This window comes from Salminus brasiliensis, chromosome 9, assembly GCF_030463535.1.
Source record: "Salminus brasiliensis chromosome 9, fSalBra1.hap2, whole genome shotgun sequence".
NCBI lineage: Eukaryota > Metazoa > Chordata > Actinopteri > Characiformes > Bryconidae > Salminus > Salminus brasiliensis.
In genome coordinates, this window is record NC_132886.1 from 41,823,072 (window position 1) to 41,847,518 (window position 24,447).

Below are 24,447 nucleotides of genomic sequence, written 5' to 3' on the forward strand. Positions count from 1 at the left end.
ATTTGCTTGAATAATGTGATTAGTCGTGATTAATAATGTGTTGTTATAAATAGTTCTCTGAATTAATGGAATTATGATTAACTACATGATTCGATCAGTCATGATTACCTGCTAAAATATTGATTAATCACAAATGACCATTCCTAAAAGTAATCAGACCGATAATGCTGTTGAATTACTGTGTGTGTGTGTGTGTGTGTGTGTGTGTGTGTGTGTGTGTGTGTGTGTGTGTGTGTGTGTGTGTGTGTGTTTGTGTGCAGGTCGTTTGGAGTGGTGCTATGGGAGATCAGCACCTTAGCTGAGCAGCCGTATCAGGGCCTGTCCAACGAGCAGGTGCTGAAATTTGTGATGGACGGAGGATACCTGGACCGGCCAGACAACTGCGCAGACCGACTGTGAGCTCCTGCTTTTACCGTGTGAACCTGTGTGGAGCGGTGAGTTAGCACAGACCCCGACACGCCTGTAACCCTCCTCTCTCTCCGTCTCTCTCAGACACAACCTGATGCAGATGTGCTGGCACTACAACCCCAAGATGCGGCCCACCTTCCAGGAGATCATCGAGATGCTGAAGGAGGAGCTGCACCCGTCCTTCCAGGAGGTGTCCTTCTTCTACAGTGAGGAGAACAAGCCCCCGGAGAGCGAGGACTTCGACATGGACATGGAGAACATGGAGAGCATCCCCCTGGACCCGTCGTCCTACTCCCAGCGCGAGGGCAGCGCCGATGGGGACGAGGGCTCGGCCGTGGGCCTGCGGGGGAGCTACGACCAGCACGTCCCGTACACGCAGATGAACGGGGGCAAGAAAAACGGACGGATTCTATCGCTCCCTCGCTCCAGCCCTTCTTAATGGCGCCCCCTGCGGGTCTTCTCTCCTCCAGCTCGACAAGCTTAACCGTCACAGCGGTTCATTTCTCTTTTACACAGTCACTTTTATCTCACCCTAGCTCCGCGGCCTCTCCGACAGACGGGCCAAACACTCAGGACTTTAATTTCCTATTTTGTTTCAGCTGCCACAGTAGTACCATAACGCAGGTGCCACCCGGTCGTTCTTTTTGTTGTATTTAATGAACTGAAAGAAGACGAAAAAGAAGAAGAATGCACACCACCCTCGGCTTCTCCTGTTTTTTTAACGTTGCCAAGTTTCCAGAACTGGTTTAAATGGAACAAACTGTGAATCTGAACCTCAGAGAACCAGAAGGCTGCTCATATATCACTCTCTCTCCCTCCCTCTCCACACTTCCTCCGATGGACCTCCCTGGCTGTTCCTCCAAAAAAGGACGATGAGAAGATTAATTAAAGTGGCCTTATTGTGTTTGTGGCCTGTCAGTACAGCGTCCAGGTCTATGTGTTGAAGGCGGACGTCCCAGAACAAACTGCTAACGGCTACGCGAGTCCCCAGCACGCTCTCTCTCTCTCTCTCTCTCTCTCTCTCTCTCTCTCTCTATCTGTCTGTCTGTCTGTCTGTCTGTCTGTCTGCAATTGTTCGGGCCATTAAATGACCTGTTTCTGTGGTGTAAATGCGTCACGTCACCTCTCCAGAGACTCTTCTGCACATTTTAACACACCGCTACGGTTTGTCCACTGAACTTAAAGAGCCCATGTCCCAGAACACCCAGCTGTCTTCATGCTTTTAAAGACTGAGAGTTATGTGGGATAAATAGTCCCTCCCGTTAAAGTGCAATACTAATGAGGGAGCAGGGATCTATTTCGGTCACAGCCACCGTCTCAGTCCAGGCTGCTTATGTTATTTCCTAAATGAGGCACAGCCAATCAGAGCAGAGCTCGTTTACGTATATCGGTCTTAAAGGCACAGCCTGTTTAGTTGTAGGGGATTAAGAGGGGTGGGTGTGTAGTAGACCGTCTAGCGCAGGGTGGGGAAATACACTACAGTAGAAATGTAGGATCTGGGCTCTTTAACGGCTCTTCGCTGGATTGTGTTTTAAAATGTGCAGGAAAAAAAGACAGGACGTCTCATTTGATCAGCCCTGTCCAAACTGTATGTCTCTCTCCCAGTCTCTCTCTCTCTCTCGCTCAGTATTCGGGATCGCGTAGAGGACGAGCCGACCTCCGGACTTTCTTATTTATTTGTTTCGTCGTGTTGAACATTTACGGCTGAAGGAATCTGAACTTTTTTCAGGACTTTTGGACAGAAAGAGTTCCTCGGATTGACCAGTAGTTGCTGCTTTGATATATTTTAGTGGGTATAGATGATAAAAAAAAAAGTATATATGAATATATTATTGTTTTTTTTTTTTTGTTCTGTTTCTTTTTTTTTTGTACATAGTCGATGCGTTGTTGTCGTTGTTGAAGAGTTGTTGGCGGTTGTAGAAATGTTTTTACATGTTTTCTTTTTGACTGTTTCTTTTTTTCTAATTCAGAAATCATACTAATCATCATCTGAAGCTCTGAGCGTCCCGCTCGGCCCAAGTGTTCTAGACGCCGGGGCTTCAGACGTCGACACGTGATATGGATTGAAATTACTGCTGTTAATAAAAGCAGCGAGGTGCATTCGAGACGACTGCATGGAGGTGCTTCTGTCGTCCTTCCTCCCTGACGTGGCTCTCTGACTCTGTCTGCAGTTGCAGAGTTGATCATACACTTATACCCAATGTAGCCGATCAGCTAATGTAGCTAGGAAGTACTGGAAGTCTATACTTCACCTGTTAGCACTGGAGCTAACTGCAGAACTACAGCACACATCTGCTTCAGCTTTACATCTGTGCTTCTCACCCCAGCTCATGGCTTTAAATCTGGTAATGAAGGGAAACTCCACCAATTTCCACTAAAATCTCTGCATAATGAGACCGTTCAGATCTGAACAGAGTCTGCGTTTGGAGGGTTTGGTGTGGAACTCTCGGTTCTAGATAACCTCCCCCAGTCAGAGCTGGAATTCTACAGTGGAGGTGAAGGGAAGCAGACGTCTGAAGCCCTAATAAAAAAAGAAGCTCATCACAGAAAGTTCTTCACCTAATGGTGATGAAGACGCTGCCTGATGCCTGAGACACTGTTCTACCAGAGTTCTGAGAAGAGTTCGGCTCTAGAACCTGCTTTTAGAACCAGATCATTAAAAATGGTGGAGGGATACATGCTGCAGACCTAACTCTGACTGAGCTCAGATACAGAGAGTTAAAAAACGGGTGGAGCCTCCCCTTACATTACTTTAAGCAGAACAGCTGTGGTTGTAGCAGACCTCCCTCAGAAGACCAGCAGACTCTTAATCTCGAATATGAGCGTGTTTATTATTCTGTACGTCGTGTCGTGTTTATGCTGTGGGTGAAGGTCAGAGGTTGATGAAGGTGTCTGCATTCCATGAGACGAGTTCATTCAATGAGAAGGATTATCTCCCTCTGGTGCTCATATCACTGTGTGTAACAGAGTGACCCTCAGCTTTGGTAGTTTTGTCTGTTTCGGTCTCGTCCCCCCAGTCTATGATCTCATTCCAGCCGTCCCAGCGGCTCCAGTACTCCTCATCCACCCAGGACCCCCCCGGCTGCACGTCTGCACTGTTTATACTACAGAAAGGCGTCGAGCCGCTGTCCAGTGCTGACGCTCTGCCGTAGCAGTGCTCCTCCGTACGTCCTCTGCTGCTGGCTGGACTCCTGTCTGCTCTCGGGCCGATATCTGCCCGCTGACCGTTCCAGGCTGCAGCAGAGCTCGTCCACCTCATCCCCGCAGGCTCCAGGGGAACACTCTCATGGGTTCTGTTGTGTTTTTACACACAGGAATAAACTAAGACTACTGTGAGAACTGAACTCGCGCTGTTACACACACCGAGCTGCCAGTTTACAAGCTCCGCCTACCTCGTACCTACATTTATTGGCCATTTAATCAGAAACGCCTCCCACACTATGCTTCCACTCAGTGGCCACTTTATAGGAAACTCCTATTATAGTGGCCTGAATGAAAATTAAGAGCAAGGTGTCTCCAATACAGTGGCCATTTATATATATATATATATATATATATATATATAATGTAGTTCTTTATGATTATTAAATGTATACGTTTATGGTGTATAAAGGGGAACTTACACCAAGTCTTCTAAATTTCTGTTGTTAAGATGTTATTAATTAGTCACTGAGAGTGGGGGTTTGGGGGGGTTTGGTGTGAAACGCTGGGTTCTAGATAACCTCCCCCAGTCAGAGCTGTGGTTCTACAGTGGAGGTGAAGGGAAGCACGCGTCTGAAGCTCTAATAAAAAGAAGCTCCTCACAGAAAGTTCTTCACCTAATGGTGATGAAGACGCTGCCTGATGCCTGAGACACGGTTCTACCAGAGTTCTGAGAAGAGTTCGGCTCTAGAACCTGCTTTTAGAACCAGATCATTAAAATGGTGGAGGGATACGTGCTGCAGGGTGTAGTGCAGCTACAGAAAGTAGTCCCTAAAGAAAACTGCATTAGTTGAGATTCTCTATTCACTGTTTTACCTTCATCATCATCATCATCATCATTCCATATAAAATATAGGATAGGATATGAGCTAAATTATAAAGAGAGTGGGTCAGTTTCACTCAGAACCCGACCCCCTGTGAGTTTGAGAAGGTACCTGCTGGAGAAGGACGGTTTGGATGAAACGTACGGCTCCCACTCGGCCCTGCCTCGTCTGAAAGCTGCAGGCCGGCGGGTCAGCGGCTGAACCCGGACCCAGGACTTGGTTCCGTTGCTCAAGACCAGGTTCGGGATCTGGGTAGCAGAGCTGGGGAGGGTCTCAGACCTTTTCCAGACAGCAGGGACCAAGTGCCTCAGTTGATTGGCGGTCACGGTGGTGTCGGCCCTTTTCAGCATCCCTCTTCTGATTGGTTGAGGCTGCATTGGGGTGTGTTCTTTATCTTCACAGGACCTTTCCAGGGGTGGTCGACTGTCTGGAAGGTAAATAATGCTTATTGTATCACAGTGTTTAAAACTGTACATTTTTCAGTGCACCAAACACCAGGTCTACCCCCTGCATAGTTAAAAATGCAATATTGCTCAATTTACTGCAGTATAAACAGTGGGCCCAACTCCAGGCCTGTGACCAGGACCCTCCCAGCCCAGGTAATGATCAAAGCCTTTATGAGAGAAATCAGATTCTATGTGATATTGATTACATATACATGCATATTACTAGATATACAGTAATATATACTATATAATATAGTGTAATATATACTGCTTATTTACTTAATTTAACAGAATGAACTTTTTTTTTGTTTTTTTGTTGTTCAAATATGTTAAATTCTATTAATCAATTTAAATTTGTGTCTTAAATATATATTGTTTTTAAATCATGTAATATTTTAAGTAAATAATAAGTTTAATAGCTTATTTGCATATGTTTGCATACGATTGTAGTTTTATTTATTAGTTCGTTGGTACATTATTCAATTATAAGTTGGTAAATTATTACACTTAAATCACTTTAAAAAGGAGAAAAGACTAAGAAATTCGACTTTTGTGTTTGGGAGGTTACATGTGGGAAATCCACCCCAGGATTTTGTTCCAACTGCCTGGGCGGCTCTGCTGCAGCATAGCTGCAGCAGAGCCGCCCAGGCAGTTGGAACAAAATCCTGGGGTGGATTTCCCACCACTCTACGTAAAATCGTTGAACGGCGGTCAATCCAGCTCCAAACTTCATCAATTCCATCACCTTTTATAACTTCCACTAACTTCTAACAAAACCAGAGTCCTAAAATATTAAATTACCTTCAAAAATGCCCCACATTTGTACTCCGTCTGAACCGTATCTCCTCTCTCACGGGCGAGTCTCCCCGGAACGGCTCGGTTTGTTATTGAACCGCTGAGCGGCGGCCAGTCTCCATGGTTACCGAGACCGCGCTTACCTCAGCACAGCCGACCCAACAGAGAAACGGCTCATTTTAATGGACTTCAGTTTAACGGGCATCAGAACCGAGCTCAGAGCTGCTGCTTCGGGAAGAACTGAGGGGAAGTTGGTGTCGCTGAACCAGCAGATTTACCTAAATAACGCGTAAACCCGCTAAAGCTAACAGGCTAGCTGCTAACTCTCCGCTCACTACAGGCGACTGTGAGGGGCGCGTGTCTCTCTACGCGTTTATAAATATACTGTTTGTCACAAACTGGGATTAAAGTCCATTTTTAATCACTTTTAGCATTAAAATAAACTTTTAAACTTTCAGCGAAACTTTCTCTTATTATAGCCGGGGAGTGTTGAGGGTTGCCAGATTGACGGTTTTCACTCCCGTCTTAACCTACGAACCCAGTTCAGTCACTACAGCCACGTGGACCTCGGTGCAATACTGTACATAACGTGTGTGTGTGTGTGTGTATAAATTAATATAGATATATATGTAAATTAATTTGTTTATATATATAATATATTATCTATATAAATATATAATCATCAGTGTCAGATTCACATTATTATATGTGTATTAAATCGTGTATGTTGTGCATAGTGATATATATATATATATATATATATATATATATATATATATATATATATATATATATATATACATTTCTATAAATTAATATATATATGTAAATTAATGTATATGTATATATTTATGTGTATATATATAATATATATTATTTATATAAATATAACTATATAAATATATAATCATCACTGTCAGATTCACGTTATTATGTGTATTAAATTGTGTATGTTGTGCAAAGTGATATATATATATACATACATACATATATACACATTTCTATAAATTAATATAGATATATATGTAAATTAATTTATATATAATGTATATTATTTATATAAATATATTCATATAAATATTAATATATAATCATCAGTGTCAGATTCTCATTATTATACGTGTATTAAATCGTGTATGCTGTGCAAAGTGATATATATATATATTTTTTTTTTAATTTTTAGAAATTATAGAAAATAATTTACATATATTTGTATAAATTAATATAGATATATATGTAAATATATTTATATATATATATAATATATATTATTTATATAAATATATCTATATAAATATATAATCATCAGTGTCAGATTCACATTATTATATGTGTATTAAATCGTGTATGCTGTGCAAAGTGATATATATATATATATATATTATTTCCGTTGTACAGATAGTGGTTATATAATGTTATATATATGTTATATAATTCTATACATATTTTATTAAAATACTAAAAAAAAACATTACACAATATTTACACATTTTTACATATATTTTATATAGTTTAGATATTTTTAAAATAAACAGCTTAATCTATGTAGTTTGTCTTTTCAAACATCTTTTTTTTGTCCATTAGATGTTAAAACATTCATTAAACATAAATATGAACCGCATAGAAAAAATAACAATTAATACTTAAAATAACAACTGTGCACTCTGTGCGTTTTAATTCAATGTTTTAAAGATGTTATATTTCTTATTTTTAATTCTTAGCCAAAATATTTTAAATAATTTTAAAGGAGAGTAAACCTTTAATATTAGACTTTTAGATAATATGATATTTAGCTGTAGAGCTTATGGGATGTACATGAGTATTATTCTGCTGTTTGTTTTTTGTGCGTGTGTGTTGTGTAATATCAATCCCAAATCAGCTAAATAATCCACAAAAATACTAAATATATTTAATAATAAAAATATAATATTAAAATGAAAAACCGGCTCGCGGATCACTGCTCATGCCGAGCGACCTGGCAACCCGCTGAGTGGGCGTGGCTGCAGCTGCTGGGTGAAGTTAAAGAGACAAAAGCGCTTTGTGTGAATCAGCGGCGAAACCAAGAGAAAAGAGCTGAAGATATTTAATAAATGTTCAGAGTCTGAGTCTGAGGGTGGAGGGGTGGAGGAGCGGAGCAAAGGGGTGAGTAGAGAGGGGTTTGTCAGCTTTGAGGTTTCCGGAACTTTAGTTAAGTTGAGCGTGGAGCTGTTTAGGAAACCGCAATGAGTTACTGCGGTGGGGTTGGAGGATTTAATGGATTTATGGAGGGGGTTATTGGGTGGTTTTGGGGTGATTCTAGGTCAGTGGGGTCGTTTAGTGTGTTTTAGGGGTGTAAAGTTTGATTTTCCTTTGACTTAATCGATTAATTTGGCTGAATGCTGGAATTGTCCGTTCCACCTTAAATGGTGCAGCAGTTGCATTCTGGCGCCTCAGGCGCCAGAATGCAACTGCTGCACCATTTAAGGTGGAACGGACAATTCCAGCATTCAGCCTCCTGTTCCTCCCTTTCTGCCTCATACTCTCGGTTTCAGTGTATGGTTTCAGTCTGATCTGATAAAACCCTTCACTTTGCACAATTCTCACCCCTTAATCCTAAAATATATCAATATCTAAATACTATAAATCACTTTTTAACCATCTAATTTAAACCAGTCCAACTTTCCCCAGTTATCTTCTCATTTACACAGTTTAGAAAGACTCAGTCTCTTACTAGTGAGGTTTAAAATTGTTTAAGTGACTTTAAATTAAATTATTATTATTATTATTATTATCATTAAAAAAGTGTATGGAAACATAGGTGCGCTATATGCAAAATTCCGTGTCACTCGAGGGGTCCGGAGAGGGTAGATGGGGTGGTTATATTGGTGAAAGGTCGTCCCAAGGCCGAGATGTTAAATTAGCTGGTGTTCAGTGCTTTTCACTAGAGCGCCCGCAGCACTGGCAGCTCAACAACCCCGTAACGTGAAGCATCCACCACCATGTTTCATGGATCTCTATAAGGTGCCTCTCCATGAATGCAGTCCCCTAGTCTTGATGGCGTTAGTGGCCCAGACGGTACACTGTGGTCAGATGAGAACGTAGCTCCAGCATTTGCTATAATAAATGGACAAAAGTATTGGGACATCGTGTTTCCTCTGAAATCAGGGATGTTAAAAGGAGCTGATCCTGCTTCTGTTGGAGTAACTGTCTCTACTGTCCAGAGAAGAAGACTTTCTACTAGATTCTGGAGGAGGAACATTGCTGTGAGGGTTTGATTGCATTCAGCAACAAGATAGTTAGTGATCACCACCCCACCTCATCATCTCCAACTCCCCAACTCATCCCATCCAAAAGTACTGGATGGAGCTCCACCACCATCACTCCAGAGAACACAGCTCCTCCACTGCTCCACAGCTCCTCAATGCTGGGGGGCTTTATACCCCTCTAGCTCACGCCTGGCATTATTAGGCAGCATGGAGCCAATAGGGTCATGATGTTGATCTGCTCCAGAGAGATGGTCTTATTCTATTGGCAGTACTTCTTCTCTACAGGGACTAGACAAGCTGTGTGTACAATTTAAAGTAGCTAGCTAAATACATTTATTAGAAAGGGTGTCCACAAACATTTGGACACAGTACATTTATATACTTGTCTGTTTATGTCTAAGGCAGCTAAGAAGTAACAGAAGCTTATGTACAACAGTTAACATGGTGGCTAACACGCTTGCCTCCATCCATGTGTGTGTGTGTGTGTGTGTGTGTGTGTGTGTGTGTGTGTGTGTGTGTGTGTGTGTGTGTGTGTGTGTGTGTGTGTGTGTGTGTGTTGGTCAAACTGTCGCTTTAAGCAGTCAGGGCTGGTCTGACAGAACATTTCTGATGACAGAGTAACCAAACCGGTAAATGAGTTACTGTGTGTGTGTGTGTGTGTGTGTGTGTGTAAATGTCAGGCAGCTGGAGAGAGTGTGTGCCATTCACAGGAGCTGGAGTGTTTGTTTCAGCAGAGAGAGAGAGTGCGCGAGAGTGAGCGTGAGAGCGAGGCGGGTGAGTTCACTCCTTCAGTGCCCTTCACTCTGTTCTGTTTTGTTTACAGCTGATAAAAGAGAACAGGGCTGTGTCTCATTTCATATCCCTTGCATTTAGGGTGTGTGTGTGTGTGTGTGTTCTTTGGCTCTTAGTGTGTGTGTGTGTGTGTGTGTGTGTGTGTGTGTGTGTGTGTGTGTGTGTGTGTGTGTGTGTGTGTGTGTGTGTGTGTGTGTGTGTGGGAGAGAGAACTGATTGGCCTGCTTTTCTTGTTTGCGCTGATAACCTCCAGACTGGGTTACTTCTCATTCCAGTGACTTTTCTTTCCTCACCTGGGGGGGTGTGGCCATAGAGATGTAGGCGGAGCTGGGCCCTTTCCCTCATTAGCACTGTGCTGTTTTGGGGGAGGGGTTATTTAGGCTAATTATCAGGAGTGGGACTCTAAAGATGATGTGGAATCATATGAAGGTCCGGGTTCTCGTAGTCGACGTCTCCCAAACAGCTCTGAGGCCTGTGGGAAGGGCTCCTGGTCGACAGCGGTGGGAGCCCACTGACGGTGGTCTGTGGGGGGACGGACACCCACCCTAAGGCACCCAAGTCGATCAGAACAGAGATGTTTAGTGATGGGGCGGACTGGTCAGAGTGCCCATGCCGACCCCTGCCCGCCGTCTTCTGCACTGATCCGTGAGCCTCAGAACCGGACCTCGGACCCCCCGGATCTAATGTAAACCCTGTAACACACACAGACCCTGGTTTGGACCTTCAGGTATGAAAAGACCCTCGGTTCCTCGTGGGGAGGTTCTCCTTTTCAGTCTTGGACTTGGTCTAAAGTTTTGCTTCAGTAGTTTTCAATAAGGTGATGTTTTAGCGGTTGCTATGGTATCTTGGGTTGTTGATGGTGTGTTGCTATGGTGTTCCAGGTTGTTACTGTAGTTGCTGTAGTTCAGTCTTGTCTCTCTTGTGTTTCTAGGCTGTAGCTATGGTGTGCCCAGCGGTTGCCTGGGTGTTGCTAGTGTACATGATGATGTGCAGTTCCCCTCTGCTGGAATACAGCAGTAAAAACAAAGGATCAGAACTGGATCACATGCCTGATCCACTGGATCTAATCAGGATGTCCCGTTCGGTGTTCAGTCCGAAGAAGTCCGTTCAGATCAGCACGCAAACCTTTCACCTGTAAACACGGCTGATGTTTCCGTCCGGTCTGGTCGAGCCAGATGTCGGTCCTGCTGGATTCCTGAAGGTGGGGCCGGCTGATCTGCTGCCTCTGCTGATGTAACTCGTCTGCAGCTCTGCAGCTCCATCAGCTCCATCAGCTCCGTCAGCTCTGCCAAACCAGTTTATTCTCAGCTGTTTACGCTTCCTCCATTCTTCCAGCCAGAGACCAGTTTAATGGCATTTCTCCTGACCTCTGTTTACTGTCCTGGAGCTGCTCCTCCTCCTGCTGCCGCTTTGGCTCAGCCGGTCTGGTGAAGGAGACGAGCGTCTTGCTGACAGCAGGCAGAGCTCTGGGGGAAATCGAAAGGGTTCTTCACTCTGAACCGAAACGCAACTGAAAGCATGAGCGGCCCTAACCGCTCTGGAACAGGACCGGCAGGCTCTCCTGACTCGACCCGGGCACGTTTCGGTGGAAGTGCAGTTCTAGTGTTCTGACCGCTCTCAAGGAACCCACCTGCCCTCCAGACACAGGTGTGAACGATGTGACCACGGCTGTTTGACGGTTCCCCTCGGCAGTTCTTCTTTGCTTCTCGGTTCTGTCTTGGTAGTCCTCTCTCATGCTCCGAGGGAGGTTCTCGTGCCTCGTTTCCAATAAGCAGGTCTTCTTCCTGAAGTTCTGGAGGTTCTCCTTTTGAGTCTTTGTTCTAGTTGGTGGCTCTTCCCCGTAGTTTTGGGGAGGTTCTCCTTTTGAGTCTTGGACTTGTTGGAACGTTTTTCTCCGGTAGGTTCATTAAGGTGTTTGGTGGTTGCTGTGGTGTTCCAGGTTGTGCCAGGGTCCAGGTTCCTGTTGCTAGGATGTTCGTATGGTTGCTACAGCGTCCCAGCTGCTTCCTAGTGTGCTGCTTGATGGTTGCTAGGTTTTCACGGACGGGGTTCTCTGTGTGAGGACGTAGCTGGGATCTGGTGGTTGAGCCTGACTGTCGTGCTCATCTCTCTCTAATCTGCCTCTTCTCTCACAGTTCTGACGGTGCGTCGGTGGTCAGACATTCAGAGATGAACGGGTTCGGACTCCTCCTGTAACTCCTCCCACTGCAGGTGAGCCGGTCTAGAGGGCCGTCGTTCTCGTATTCGGCTCCGGTTGTAATCGATTGGACCGTGCTCACGGTGTTGAGTTAGCTCTGAGTTTGGGAACAGGGGATAACCGCCTGTTTTACAGACGACAACAGCACAGCAGAATGGACGAGCCTGACCTGTTCAGACCCAAAGCCCTGCCGGAAGATACGAACTTGACCACTGTTGCTGCTGATAATGGCATCAGTGTTGAAGGTGAGGAACCAACACCCTGCTGTCTGATGATGTTATTGTTATTATTATTATTATTATTATTATTATTATTATTATTATTGGTTTCAGTTTATATAGCTGTGTACTCAATGCAAATGTTTGACCAAACCTTTAGCCCCACCCAATCAGCATATAGCCCTTTAGCCCCGCCCACACGGGCTACAGTTATTAGGATTCTTTCATCTCAAGTGATTTTTGAAGGAGTCTCAATGCAGGTTAGCCAATCAGAACAGAGCTCATTACCATATCTCAGTGTTAAAGGTTGTGTGTGTGTGTGTGTGTGTGTGTGTGTGTGTGTGTGTGTGTGTGTGTGTGTGTGTTTAGATGACCTGTACTCCGCCCTGAGAGAGGATCTGGAGGCTGATGCTCGTGACTTTGAGTCTCCTACATGGAGTTTAGCTGTAGACCCGCAGTATCTAAAGGCGTATTCCAAAGAGGCCATTAAGAGACAGGACATCATCCACGGTGAGTGTCTCAGTCTGACCGAGCACGTTTACGTGGGGGGGGGGGATGTTGTTTTGGTGATGATGAATGGGTGTGTGTAAAGGTTAACTGATTGTGAAAGAGCTGGCTTTATTCCCAAGGTGAGGAGTTTCTGTGAGTTTTGCAGTGTTTTACCCTGAACCCAGTCCTGTACTAGTCCTGTAATCACCACCTCAAAAGTTCCACATTCAATTCTAGCTCTGAATACTTTCTTTAGGGGACTCTTTAGGGTTCTAGATCAGTTAGTCATTAGATTGGTAGATCATTAGGAATCAGCAGATTTCTCAGCCATTCAAATAAGATCGCTGGCCTCCTGATAATTGTACAAAATGCAGGGTTAATATTCTCCACAAGGGGGAGACAATGGCAACAGTTTAAAGGGAAAGCGGGGGACAAACTCCCACAGTTTAGAAGCATATCAACTTCAGCTCACAGTGAGAGCTAAACAGGCTCAAGTACAGCTTTAAACATGGTGGAGGTAGCTTCACACGCTGTCTCAGCTCGCAGTGAGAGCTCACCAGGCTAAAGTACAGCTTTAAACATGGTGGAGGTAGCTTCACACACTGTCTCAGCTCGCAGTGAGAGCTCACCAGGCTAAAGTACAGCTTTAAACATGGTGGAGGTAGCTTCACACACTGTCTCAGCTCGCAGTGAGAGCTAAACAGGCTAAAGTACAGCTTTAAACATGGTGGAGGTAGCTTCACACGCTGTCTCAGCTCGCAGTGAGAGCTCACCAGGCTCAAGTACAGCCTTAAACATGGTGGAGGTAGCTTCACACACTGTCTCAGCTCGCAGTGAGAGCTAAACAGGCTAAAATACAGTTGCAGTGGTTTATATGAAGTGAAGGGTCTGAAACTATATTGATTGCTGATAACCCGTATTGTAAGTACACTGACTGAGGGTCCTGCTGTGGTCGACGTTTAGAGCTGATCCAGACGGAGATCAATCACGTGCGGACGCTGAAGCTGCTGCTGCGTGTGTATTGCCACGAGGTGCAGAACTCTCTGCAGAGGGACGAGATTCAGCAGGAGCGTCTCTTCCCGCGTCTGGGCCACCTGCTGAGGGAACATGTGCACTTCCTGAACCGATTCAAGCAGCGCCGCCGGGAGTCCCTTGAAACGGGCAGCCAGCAGAACTACACCATAAACAGGATAGGAGATATCCTCGTGGCTCAGGTACCACCACGCCTCAGCTTAAAGAGCACAAGCCACGCCCCCAAACAGTTCAGAAGAATGCGTATTTAGACACCAAGCTCCAAAACAAGTAGTTTTGAATTCCTCATGGTTGTGAGGTCACAACCAAGCTTAGTGATTGATTGATTGATTTATTAGCTTGTAGCAGTCTAGACTCCCTGCCCTCAGCCAACAGCTGTCTCGCCCCACCCCTTTGGCCTCCAGCTAAGTGGCCCCACCCATTAAACTCCAGCAGTCTAAACGTACCCTTTGCCCTACAGCCACCTAAACCCACCCCTTCGGACACCGCCCCCTTTTCTTCTGTACAATGTCTATGAAGAACCATTTAAGCATCCAGATGATTCTTTATATTGTCCTGGATCTCTATAGAGCCATTGCCTTCGCTAAAGAACCCTTAAAGAACCCGTGTTGTTAGAGGGTACAGATCTGACTCATTTTAAGAGGCTAAGAAATCTGCTAATCATAAATCAAGCGTCAGTCTCTCAGAGCTCCTCCAGGTCTTCTGGATTTTTGGCAAATTGATGTGGATTAGAGCTATGTGCTTGATAAAGGTGTGTGTGTGTGTGTGTGTGTGTGTGTGTGTGTGTGTGTGTGTGTAGTTTTCAGATGAGCTGAGGAAAAGGCTACTGGATGGTTACGGTGTGTTCTGCAGCTGCCACACTGACGCGGTGAACTACTACAAAGATCTGATGCAGAACCACAAGAAGTTCCAGAACCTAATGCGAGTGAGTGCTGGAGTATTATTCTGCTGTGTTATTATTATTATTATTATTATTATAAATTAGAGCACAGAAGAGAATCTGCAGTTAAATGCAGTCAAAATAACAAACTCTGATGTTCTAATAAACAGAAAATTGGTCAGATGGCGATCGTGAGGAGATTAGGCATGCCGGAGGGGATCCTCCTCATAACGCAGCGCATCACAAAGTACCCGGTTCTGGTGGAGAGACTCATTAAGAACACTGAAGGTAAGTAATTAGCGTTCTGTCCGTGTATCTGTGGCCCTGTGTGCAGCCTCCATGTGCAGACCATCACATGCAGTATGTGTGTGAGCACTAGGGGGCAGCGTACAGATCAGAGCATTCCAAAACTCAAGAGGAGACTCCCTATAGGAATCCTCACGCCAAGGATTTACTAACATAGGGTGCTGTAGTGTCCTGCATCGCCCTCTCGCACACAGACCGCTCAGAAGTCCAGAAGTTTCTGAAGCTCAGTGTGGTTTTTTGGGGGTTTTTTTTGTGTGTGTGCGTGTGGTTGTCCTGTCTCTGCAGTTGGGACGGAGGAGCACCAGGACCTAGTGTGCGCTCTGGAGCGGATCAAGGAGACCATATCTCAGGTGGACGAGCAGGTGCATCACTACGAGAAGCTGCGTGAGCTGGTTTCCCGGCTGGAGCCCAAATCTCAGGGCAGGATGAGCAACGGGCAGGTTGTCCGCCGGGAAGACCTCCTTCAGCATGGCCAGAAGCTGCTGCGTGAAGGTCTGCTGAGCTGGAGGGCGCAGAACCGGGCCAAAGGTGAAGGACTTTCAGAGGTTAAAGATGTTGAAGGTGGTGCTAGGCCTGAGCTTCTACGTTTATCAAACCTGGCCTGTAAAATGTGCCGTTTCTGTCCCTCAGACGTGCTCGTGGTGCTGATGTCCAATCTGCTGCTGCTGCTCCAGGAGAAGGACCAGAAGCTGATCTTCGCCTCTCTGGTGAGCACACACCGTTCCTCTGACCTGACTCGGGCGGGGTGTTCAGGTCCTCTGGATGTGATTTCTAATGAGGAGCAGTTGGAGTGTGTGTGTGTATAGGGTGTGTGTGTGTAATGTGTGTTGGTTCCTCAGGACGGGAAGCCCGCAGTGCTCTCTCTGCAGCAGCTGATCGTGAGGGAGGCAGGTCACAGTGACCGACTGATTTATCTGATCTCCACACCCGACGAGAAAGCGGAGATGTACGAGTTGCACGCCTCCAGTAGAGAGGAGCGCACCGGCTGGGCCAGGCAAATCTGGCAGGCCATCGAGAGGTGAGTGACTGGGGTTTAATCACTGTCCTGCTGAAAGGTGGAGGTCCTCATTCATCCGTCCTTCAGTTTCAACAGGAAGCCCAGTCCCCACCACATTATACTGCCCCCACTACCATTACACTATATGGACAAAAGTATTGGGACGCCTGCTCACTAATTAATCTACTGTCCAGAGAAGAAGACTTTCTAATAGATCTGTGTGTGACAGAAGTGTCCCTCACTTTCGCCCTGCAGTTCATCACATGTGACTGAGGAGGATGAGGAGGAGCTCATGGATCAGGAGGAGTTCTACTCTGAGAGGCTCAGGACCTATCACGGTAAGGAGCTGTGGGGAAGCGGAACACACAGGGTTACAGTGCTGGAGAACAACAGCTAATGAACATAAATAGTTTGTAATTAAGTGTGTGTGTGTGTGTGTGTGTGTGTGTGTGTGTGTGTGAGCAGAGAAGCTGTGTATGATTGACGCTCAGATTGCAGTGTGGCTGGAGCACAAGCTGAGACTGTCCAGTGAGGTCTCTGAGAGCCAGACAGAGAGCCAGACGGACACCCTGCCTCTGCCCAAACGCCTCCTGCTGAACAGCACCGCCACTGAGCTCCTGCAGGGGGCAATAGCAGACGGTGAGCATCAGTGAGGTCAGGTGTACTATACATGTGGAATGGTTCTGGGATGTAAAATCTTCCTATACATTTGAGTTATATATTATATCTATACGCTGCTTTTCTGCCCGTCCTCAGTGGAGAGTCTGCAGAACCTGCTGGTCACTGCTGAGAGTGACCCTCCTCCTACCCCAGCTATAGAGAGTGCGGACACAGGGCTACCGTCCAGAAGAGCCAGCACCACCACAGGCTTCACTAAAAGTAAGTAGGCACTTGTGTCCAAATATTTGTGGACACTGCTTCGAATTAATGCATTCAGCTACTTTAAGATTTTACAGCTTTCAGAGCTTCTAGTCCTTGTAGAGAAGAAGTACTGCCAATAGAATAGGACCCTCTGGAGCAGATCAACATCATGACCCTATTGGCACCATGCTGCCTAATGCCAGGCGTGGGCTAGAGGGGTATAAAGCCCCCCAGCATTGAGGAGCTGTGGAGCAGTGGAAGAACTGTGTTCTCAGTAATGATGGTGGAGGAGCTCCATCCAGTACTTTTGGGATGTGCTGGGGATGATGAGGTGGGGTGGTGATCATCATCCAACATCCTGACCTCACTAACGCTTTTTTTGCTGGATGCAATCAAATCCCTGGTCCGTTGTTGTTGATGACCAGAGGTGCCTGAACCGTTGCATCTGACTGTATCCTGTATTACTGCCCCGTGTCAGATTGAACTGAGTGTACTTGTTGTCTCTGGGCTGTTTGTCGCAGGTGAGGAATGGTTGCAGGATGGTTCTAAGGAAAGGAACCAGAGACCCAACTCTGATCCACTGCTGAGGGATCTCTTCCTGGACAGCCTGGAGCTTTCTGTAACTCCTCCTCCTCCTCCTTTATGAACCAGTGTCTTTATCTGTGCTCTGCTGCAGCTGCTCTAATGCCTGGCTTGTTTTCTCTGCTGCTGTTAGGCTGATGATGAGGCGGCTCCTGTGTGGTACTCTCCTCCACCTCGCGTCCCCAAAGCCCAGGTGAGAACCGACACCAGGCCACATTCAGAAAACGCAGAAGACCCAGACCCACTGAGCCCAGTTCATATCACCACACCATCACACACAAAAGCACATGTGGCTGATCCTGACCGCACAGTAAACTCCACCATGCGTCTGTTCTCCCCACAGCTGTTCGATACAGTGGCCAGACTGAAGCAGAAGCTCTACAGCTATCAGGTAAAGTGGGCATGAAGGGTTTGTAAGGCTGCTGTTTCCAAATTTACGGGCTTTGTCCACAGCTGCAGTCCTTCTGAAAAAAGCTGCATGAGCCAAAAAAACGGGTGCTTGATATTAAACACGGTCGACTTATTTACTGCATTTTACTGGACGACTGATTAGCCAATCCCTGCTCATGCGAACTCCCCCGATCACTGGGAGGGTGAAGACTAGCGTGTGTCTTATAGTAGCTGAATGCATTCTTTAGACGGGATGTCCACAAACTTGTGGACATGTAGTCTAAGTTAAAAACAAAGTGGCCATAAATTCCCTTATCTCTGCTGCTGACTGACATCACTGATTACAGTGAACTGCTCACTGAAGGCTTTCTTGATACTGATCCTGTGTGTGTGTGTGTGTGTGTGTGTGTGTGTGTGTGTGTGTGTGTGTGTGTGTGTGTGTGTGTGCTCTGCTCTGCTCTGCACAGGCTGTGATAACTCAGCAGGACACCGAAGTGGAGCTCCTCCGTGCCGCCCTGGCTGAGCGCCCGGCCCGTTACCGTGGAAACGGCCTCCTCGCCCAAGAGAAGCAGCGCCACCTGGAGAAGCAGCGCGAGGAGCTGCTGCAGCTGCAGAAGGTCTACACCAACCAGAAGCAGGAGCAGGCCGAGTGGGAGCAAACGCGCCAGCACTACCTGCTGGAGCACCAGATGCTGGAGCAGGCACTCAGGCAGAGGGAGGAGGAGTGCAATAAGGCGGAGGCAAGGCTGGCGGAGGAGCGCGAGGCCCTGGGACTCGCTCGGGACGCGTACCAGAATGACCTGGAGAGGCTGCGGGACTCCACCCGCATTGTGGAGAAGCAGAAGGAGATGCTGGAGCAGCAGCTGAAGAAATACAGGAAACCCAACACCATCTCCAACCCTGGATCCTCTTTCCACCAGAAGCTGCCTCAGGTACACATGGAGGGTATACTGATGTTCCAGGTGGTTGCTATGCAGTTGCTGTTTGTGTGTCCACAAACATTTGGACACTTGGTGTAGATGCTAACGTGTTTCTAGGTGGTGGCTGTGGGATCCTGTATGTGGAACTAGTGTACTAGCATCAGGATGAGTTTAGAGGGGTGCAGTATGTTCAGACCTTCTCCTCCCCCCCGCAGGCCCCCCCGCTCTCCTCAGCAGACGACTTCTTCATCAACACTAAACTCCACGTCAGGCCCAGCCTGTCCCAGGCCAACTTCCAAGAGCGCCCCCCTCAGGTGCCTCCACGCAAAGAAAGCATTATGGTGTCTCCTGTTAAACCGGACGTCCCCATCCAGCTGGTCAGCACTACCAACCAGGCGCTCAAACCCAGCTCTGTCCAGCAGCAGATCCCCACCAAACTGGCCGCCACCAAGGGCCGGGACAAAAGTAGCAAGGTCAAGAGCTCCCACCAGCGCACCAACAGCGCAGGTCAGCCACGCTCTCGCACCCCACTGCAGTCAAGCCTCGCTCAGAGCCGGGCAGGAGAAGGGGAGATGTTGTCCAGCTGCTGTAATGGAGCTTCTCCTGTGTTTCAGCTTCTATCGAAGTGTCCGCCGTGATTCCCATCAAAGTGGGAAAAGAGGGAGGAAGTCTGAAAGCCAAGAGAGCAACCAGTCCCCGCCCACTTCCTGCAGGTAATGGCAAAACCACGTATCGTTAGTTAGCACTATGCGAACTGCTGGGGTGTAAGGGGTCTTGGTTTGGTGTGCAGGTTGGTTCACGTCACAGTTCGGACCTCGTGGTTCGGTATGATGCGTTCACCTAGTGTTGAAGAGCGCCCCCTTGAGGTAGCTTGTAGGCATTAGTATGTTTCCACACACCCTACTACTGTCGAACAGGGCTGACTCCCCGTCCTCGTACCCTAACCGCATGTACAGTGTAGATGGGTGCTACAACCCTTCGTCCACTGTCACAGTCCTATCAGAACATTAGGACCACCCCTGGTTTGGAACGTAATTGTATGATGAACGAACCAATAGAAATGCTCCAAAATGTTTATCATATGAATATGTATATGTTTATATTAATATCAGATTGACATTGATGTTCATAAAAAGTTTTATCTCTGCAGGGTGTGTGTGTGTGTGTGTATAAAATAATAATAATAAATTAGATAAATAAATAATTAAAAAATGATGAATAATTTAAATGATTACACAACAAATATTAATCTTAATGCACAGTTACTGTTAATTTGCAGTAACAGAAATGGATATGAACTGTGCTGTAAAGTTTATATCCCTGATATTTGGGCTTTTCCCCCCCCTTCAGATCTGTACACCCCTCCAGAGCAGCTGCTGAACATGAAGCCCCCCTCACGCTCCAACACACACTCCGCCCGGAAGCCCGGCCATGGGTCAGATCCTAAGCAGCCGGAGCATCGCCGGGAGAAGGCCAGCAACAGCAGGGAGGACATTTTCTACTTGTAGTCCTGAACTGAACCGCAGCGCCCGCAGGCCTGGCCTTCACCGGGGGGACGGGGTCCTCAGCTCTGGTGTTTCACAGGCAGGTTTAAAGAGCACTGCAGCGCAACCGGACACCACTCTGACCCCCTGGGGATCACTCTGTAGCTTCGTGTGCAGGATCAGCAGCTGTATTCGGGAGCTGCGCTGCTGTGAATAAGTGTGTGTGTGTGTGTGTGTGTGTGTGTATATATAGAGTCGTTCAGGGAGCTTGGAGCAGTACTTCAGTGAAAATGATGGGATTATTAGATGAAGAGTTTTAACCGGGTCGTGCTTTTATTTTGAAACCCTGCGGCCTTTTACAGGAAGTCTGCGGCTGCAGCGCACGGATTTGTATATATTGGGAGTTTCTGTAAATATCAGATAATAATCCGGCTGCAATCCGGGGTTGATGAACAGAACTGGACCAGTGAGGTCACGGTGTTCTGCTGCTGAGCGCTGTGTTCGGGACTTTAATGATGAGCTTATTTAAGGTTCTGATCCGACTGAGGGCTTCATGTAGTTTATGGTACTGTTGTACTGGAAGGCTTTAGAGTTTCGAACGCTGTGATTCTGTGCTCAGGAGAAATAAACAGGAGAGACCCTCGGGCCGAGCCGTTTTCTCTGCAGGTGGGCGACGAGGAACAGCAGGGCACTGAGACCCTGGGGCCTCGACTGGGGTGTTTCTGAAGGGCTCGTTCACAGAAACCCCACATTTTGTTTATTTTAATAATGTTCACAATGTTTCAAAAGTACCGCCCACTCACAGCCCAGTGTTTGTGATGTCACAAAACCACACATTTACATACGCCCCTGCAGCTCAGAGCAGTTTAGCCCCGCCCATTCCTGCTAAAGTTTCGGCCCCGGGTGCATTTTGAATGAAGCCTGACCACTCAGAGCAAAACTCATTTACCTACAGTCTTAAAGGCTCCGCCTGTTTAATTCTAAAGGAGGAGAAAAAAGTTAAGAATTAAAAATGCTGACCGCCTTGCCCCGCCCACTTTGTCTCCTGCCCTTTAAAATGACCCGCTTTGTCCCCGCTGCTGTTTAAAATGACCCGTAGTGGAATTAGGGCTCCTTAATATTTGAGGGGATGAAGGGGGAGCGGTGGGACCGCCGGTGTGAGTTTAGCTGCAGTTTAACCCTCTGTGGTGCAGATTAGCAGATTAGCTGCTAACAGTCGACTGAAGGAGAGAAGCCGAGCCGCTGGTCTGAATGAACTGTTCCTTTATTGAGTGCAAACTTTAAACAACCCCCCCCCCTCTCTCTCTCTGTAACAGATAAACATGTCGAACGCCCGTCTTATAAAACGTGCAAACGTGGCTCTCCAGGCTAAAAAAATCTTCAAAAATAAAAATCATGAACTTCACGACCGGGTAAAAGTCTCGACTCGACCGTAGAGTTTAGAGTCCTGCCGTTAGAAATGTGAATTCATTTTTATTGTATTATTTTTAATTTATTTTTTTAGAATTGGAATCAGACTCTGAAACTGAATTGAAATCAATGTGGGATGATTGGCAGAACCAAACTAGAAGAAAAAGGGAAAAATCTGACCAATTAATAAAATTTCAATTTGTCAAAAAATACAAAATTTCAGTTTCAGTCTGTCAGCTTTAGTCAAACAGTTAAAACCTGACAATTTGTACATTTTTAAATTCCAGCAAAAAATTAAAAAATGGTCGATTTTAATCAAGAATTAATTTCAATTTCAAAAAATAATATAATAATTATTTCAATTTCAGTCAATAATTTTAATTGAAATCTGCCAATTTGCCGGTTTCATTCATCTTTAGGTCAAAAAAAAAAAAAAATCAAAAATCTGTTAAATTAATTCTAAAATTCAATTTCTGGTTCAGATTCGGTTTCACATTTGCAACATCAGGATCCGAACTCCACCAAACACACGCTTCCACACAGGGCCGCGCTGGAGGCGTCTCTCTCCGTCTCCACTGTGCTTGTAGTTTAGCTTCTCTGAACAGCGTAGTAAACGGGTCTGGCGTCCGACCACCGCTCAGAACCCAAACCATAGAAAAGTACCCACATACAAACGTTCTACCACTGAAATGACTGAACAGAACCTAAAGGAGAACATGTGCTGCGGTTCTGCGTGGAGACCACCGGGTGTCTTTATTTATTTATCTATTTTAAAGCCGCACGAACATTCAGTCCATCGGCACGATTAAGGCCAAAACCCAAACGCAACAGAAAGTCTAAAACTGTTTCAATTTCGGATCAGTGGGGTTTTCTAAGAGCTAATGGACGGCTGGAAATTTCAAGTCCGGGAAGTGAAAATCCGCCCCAGGATTTTGCTCCAACTGCCTGGGTAGCTCTGCTGCAGCTATTCTGCATCCTGGAGCGGATTTTGCCCCGGCACCTGTAGAAGAAGTAGTACTGCCAATAGAATAGGACTCTCTGGAGCAGATCAACATCATGACCCTATTGGCTCCATGCTGCCTAATAATGCCAGGCGTGGGGTAGAGGGGTATAAAGCCCCCCCAACATTGAGGAGCTGTGGAGCAGTGGAGGAGCTTCATCCAGTACTTTTGGATATGATGAGTTGTCCCTAACGCTAAACTGAGGATTGCTGGAGTGAATCCCGGGTCATTCTGCCTGCCAGCAGGAGCCGGAGTCTGAGGGGGCACAGCAGGTTTGTAGATGTGCTTCTAGGTCTCTGTTAGCGTCACATGTGTTGGAGGAGACGTGTGCTAGTGCTAGTCCACCCAAGAGTGGGCGAGTTGGCATGAGCAGGGATTGGCTAATTATTGGCCAAACACCCAAAACAACATTTGGGTGAACTGACATCTAGTGCTTGTTAGCAGCGTTAGCCTCGTCGCTGCTTCCTTAAAGATCTAGACTGGAAGGGAGGTAAACAATACATGTTCAGACACATGAAAGGGGGGGGGGGGGGTCTCGATTGTAACACAGCTTTTTAAAGTGCTAATCAAACCCCCCAATCAAAGCTCGAGAGTTCAGAGAGTTCGATGCGTCGTTTGTCTGATCCCTTTGCTTCTTCAGTTCCTGATAGCACCATGATTTTAAAGGGTACTTGGGTACTGCAGTACTGTTACAGCTGAACCAAGGAGGGGGGGAGGAGGGGGGAGGGGAGGGGAGGGGGGTGAAGCTGGGTTTTCCAGGGAGTCGGGCTGAACTCTTGGCGCTGGTCAGAGGACGAAGGTCTAGCTGCACTGCTCACAAATGATGTCTGATTGCTAAGGTAGGGAAAGAACACGCTGCAGAGTCAGCTGACCAGAACCCTCCGTCTGTCTGTACTGATGAAGATGATGACGATGGTGATGCACGGTGCATGATTTAAAACCAACCCGCTCTTACGCGTCCCCCCGGTTCCCCCTGGTTCCCCCCGGTTCCCCCTCTCTCGGCGAGCGCACTGAGATGATTGTAATGCTTGTCCGTGGAAAATCGAGAACGGAGGAAGAGGAGGATGAAGAAACCGCCGTCCCTTTAGTCCCTCACTCGGATTTATTGGCTGGTTCTTCTGTAAGGTGGGAAACCTCCTCTTCCTCCTCCTCCTCCTTCTCCTTCTGGGCTGCTGGAGGCGGGTCTGGACTCGGACTGGTTGTCACTTCAGAGATGTGTGGCTCGGGGTCTGCTGCGGTTTCCTCTGTGGGCGGAGCTGGAGTCTGAGTGCAGTTGATTGGTGCCATGACTAGAGGAGGAGGCTGAGGAGGAGACGAAAGAAAGAGGTCAGATGTCAGTGAGAAACAGCAGGGGGCGCTGTGGCTGTTTTAAAGATTCAGCCAGAATGAATCAATCATTCATGCCTGTTGGGAGCAGCCTGACAAAAGTATTGGGACACCTGCACACATTAATACCCCTCTAGTCCTCGCCAATAGGGTCATGATGTTGATCTGCTCCAGAGAGTCCTATTCTATTGGCAGTACTTCTTCTCTACAGGGACTAGACCAGCTGTGTGTGTGCATTTGCACATCTGTGTCAGCAATGGGTGCAGCTTAAAGTAGCTGAATGCGTTAGATTAGAGGGGGTGTCCACAAATGAAATAATATATATGATTATTTTTTGATTAATCAGCTGATTTTAGACAACCAATGCATAATGCAGCAGGAATGGACGAGCTCGCCCAGTGAACATATTTAATCACTTTTTATTCTGTAAAAAGATTCTTTATTCAAAAGTTTAATCTTCATCTTAACTGTGTGATTAGAGACAGACCAACACAGACAGATAAACCCTGAAGTGACACACAGGAAAAAGAGGGAAGCACCCACAGTGAAAATGAGCGAGAGAGGGAGAGAGAGACCGAGAGAGAGAGAGACATGTGGGTTTTACTCAACTGTGATGCTAGTTACTGTATAAAACTCTAGAACT

General features: G+C 46.4%; 3 protein-coding genes across 4 annotated transcripts in view; 2 read left to right on the forward strand and 1 right to left on the reverse strand.

The window, feature by feature from the left end:
- The window catches only part of insra (insulin receptor a), a 49,816-nt gene extending 47,303 nt beyond the window's left edge, over window positions 1-2,513 (forward strand). The window contains exons 20-21 of the mRNA XM_072688530.1: window positions 261-395; window positions 493-2,513. Coding sequence (XP_072544631.1) covers window positions 261-395; window positions 493-847 — 490 coding nt within the window. The 3' untranslated portion in view covers window positions 848-2,513. The remainder of the gene's footprint in view (window positions 1-260; window positions 396-492) is intronic.
- A 6,942-nt stretch (window positions 2,514-9,455) lies between these two features.
- Window positions 9,456-20,913, forward strand: arhgef18a (rho/rac guanine nucleotide exchange factor (GEF) 18a). Its single transcript, XM_072688531.1, has 20 exons — window positions 9,456-9,693; window positions 11,847-11,922; window positions 12,044-12,153; window positions 12,496-12,636; window positions 13,579-13,829; window positions 14,447-14,572; window positions 14,698-14,815; window positions 15,119-15,361; window positions 15,464-15,540; window positions 15,673-15,851; window positions 16,086-16,168; window positions 16,296-16,469; window positions 16,587-16,709; window positions 17,213-17,310; window positions 17,407-17,466; window positions 17,617-17,664; window positions 18,131-18,595; window positions 18,799-19,090; window positions 19,198-19,296; window positions 19,934-20,913. The coding sequence occupies exons 3-20, from the start codon at window positions 12,063-12,065 to the stop codon at window positions 20,089-20,091; spliced, it is 2,826 nt and encodes a 941-aa protein (XP_072544632.1). The 5' UTR covers window positions 9,456-9,693; window positions 11,847-11,922; window positions 12,044-12,062; the 3' UTR covers window positions 20,092-20,913.
- A 2,536-nt stretch (window positions 20,914-23,449) lies between these two features.
- Window positions 23,450-24,447, reverse strand: part of sppl2 (signal peptide peptidase-like 2) — an 8,449-nt gene continuing 7,451 nt past the window's right edge. Inside the window, exons 14-15 of one of the 2 annotated variants that reach the window (XR_011980169.1) lie at window positions 24,414-24,447; window positions 23,690-23,780 (exon numbers count right to left, since the gene is read on the reverse strand). The exon at window positions 24,414-24,447 is cut by the window's right edge and continues 202 nt beyond it. Coding sequence is in view for 1 of the 2 variants with exons in the window: in XM_072688532.1 (XP_072544633.1) it covers window positions 23,571-23,780 (210 nt within the window). In the remaining variant the exon portion in view is untranslated. Of the gene's footprint in view, window positions 23,781-24,413 lie in introns of both variants that reach the window. The other variant, XM_072688532.1, reaches the window with a different exon arrangement.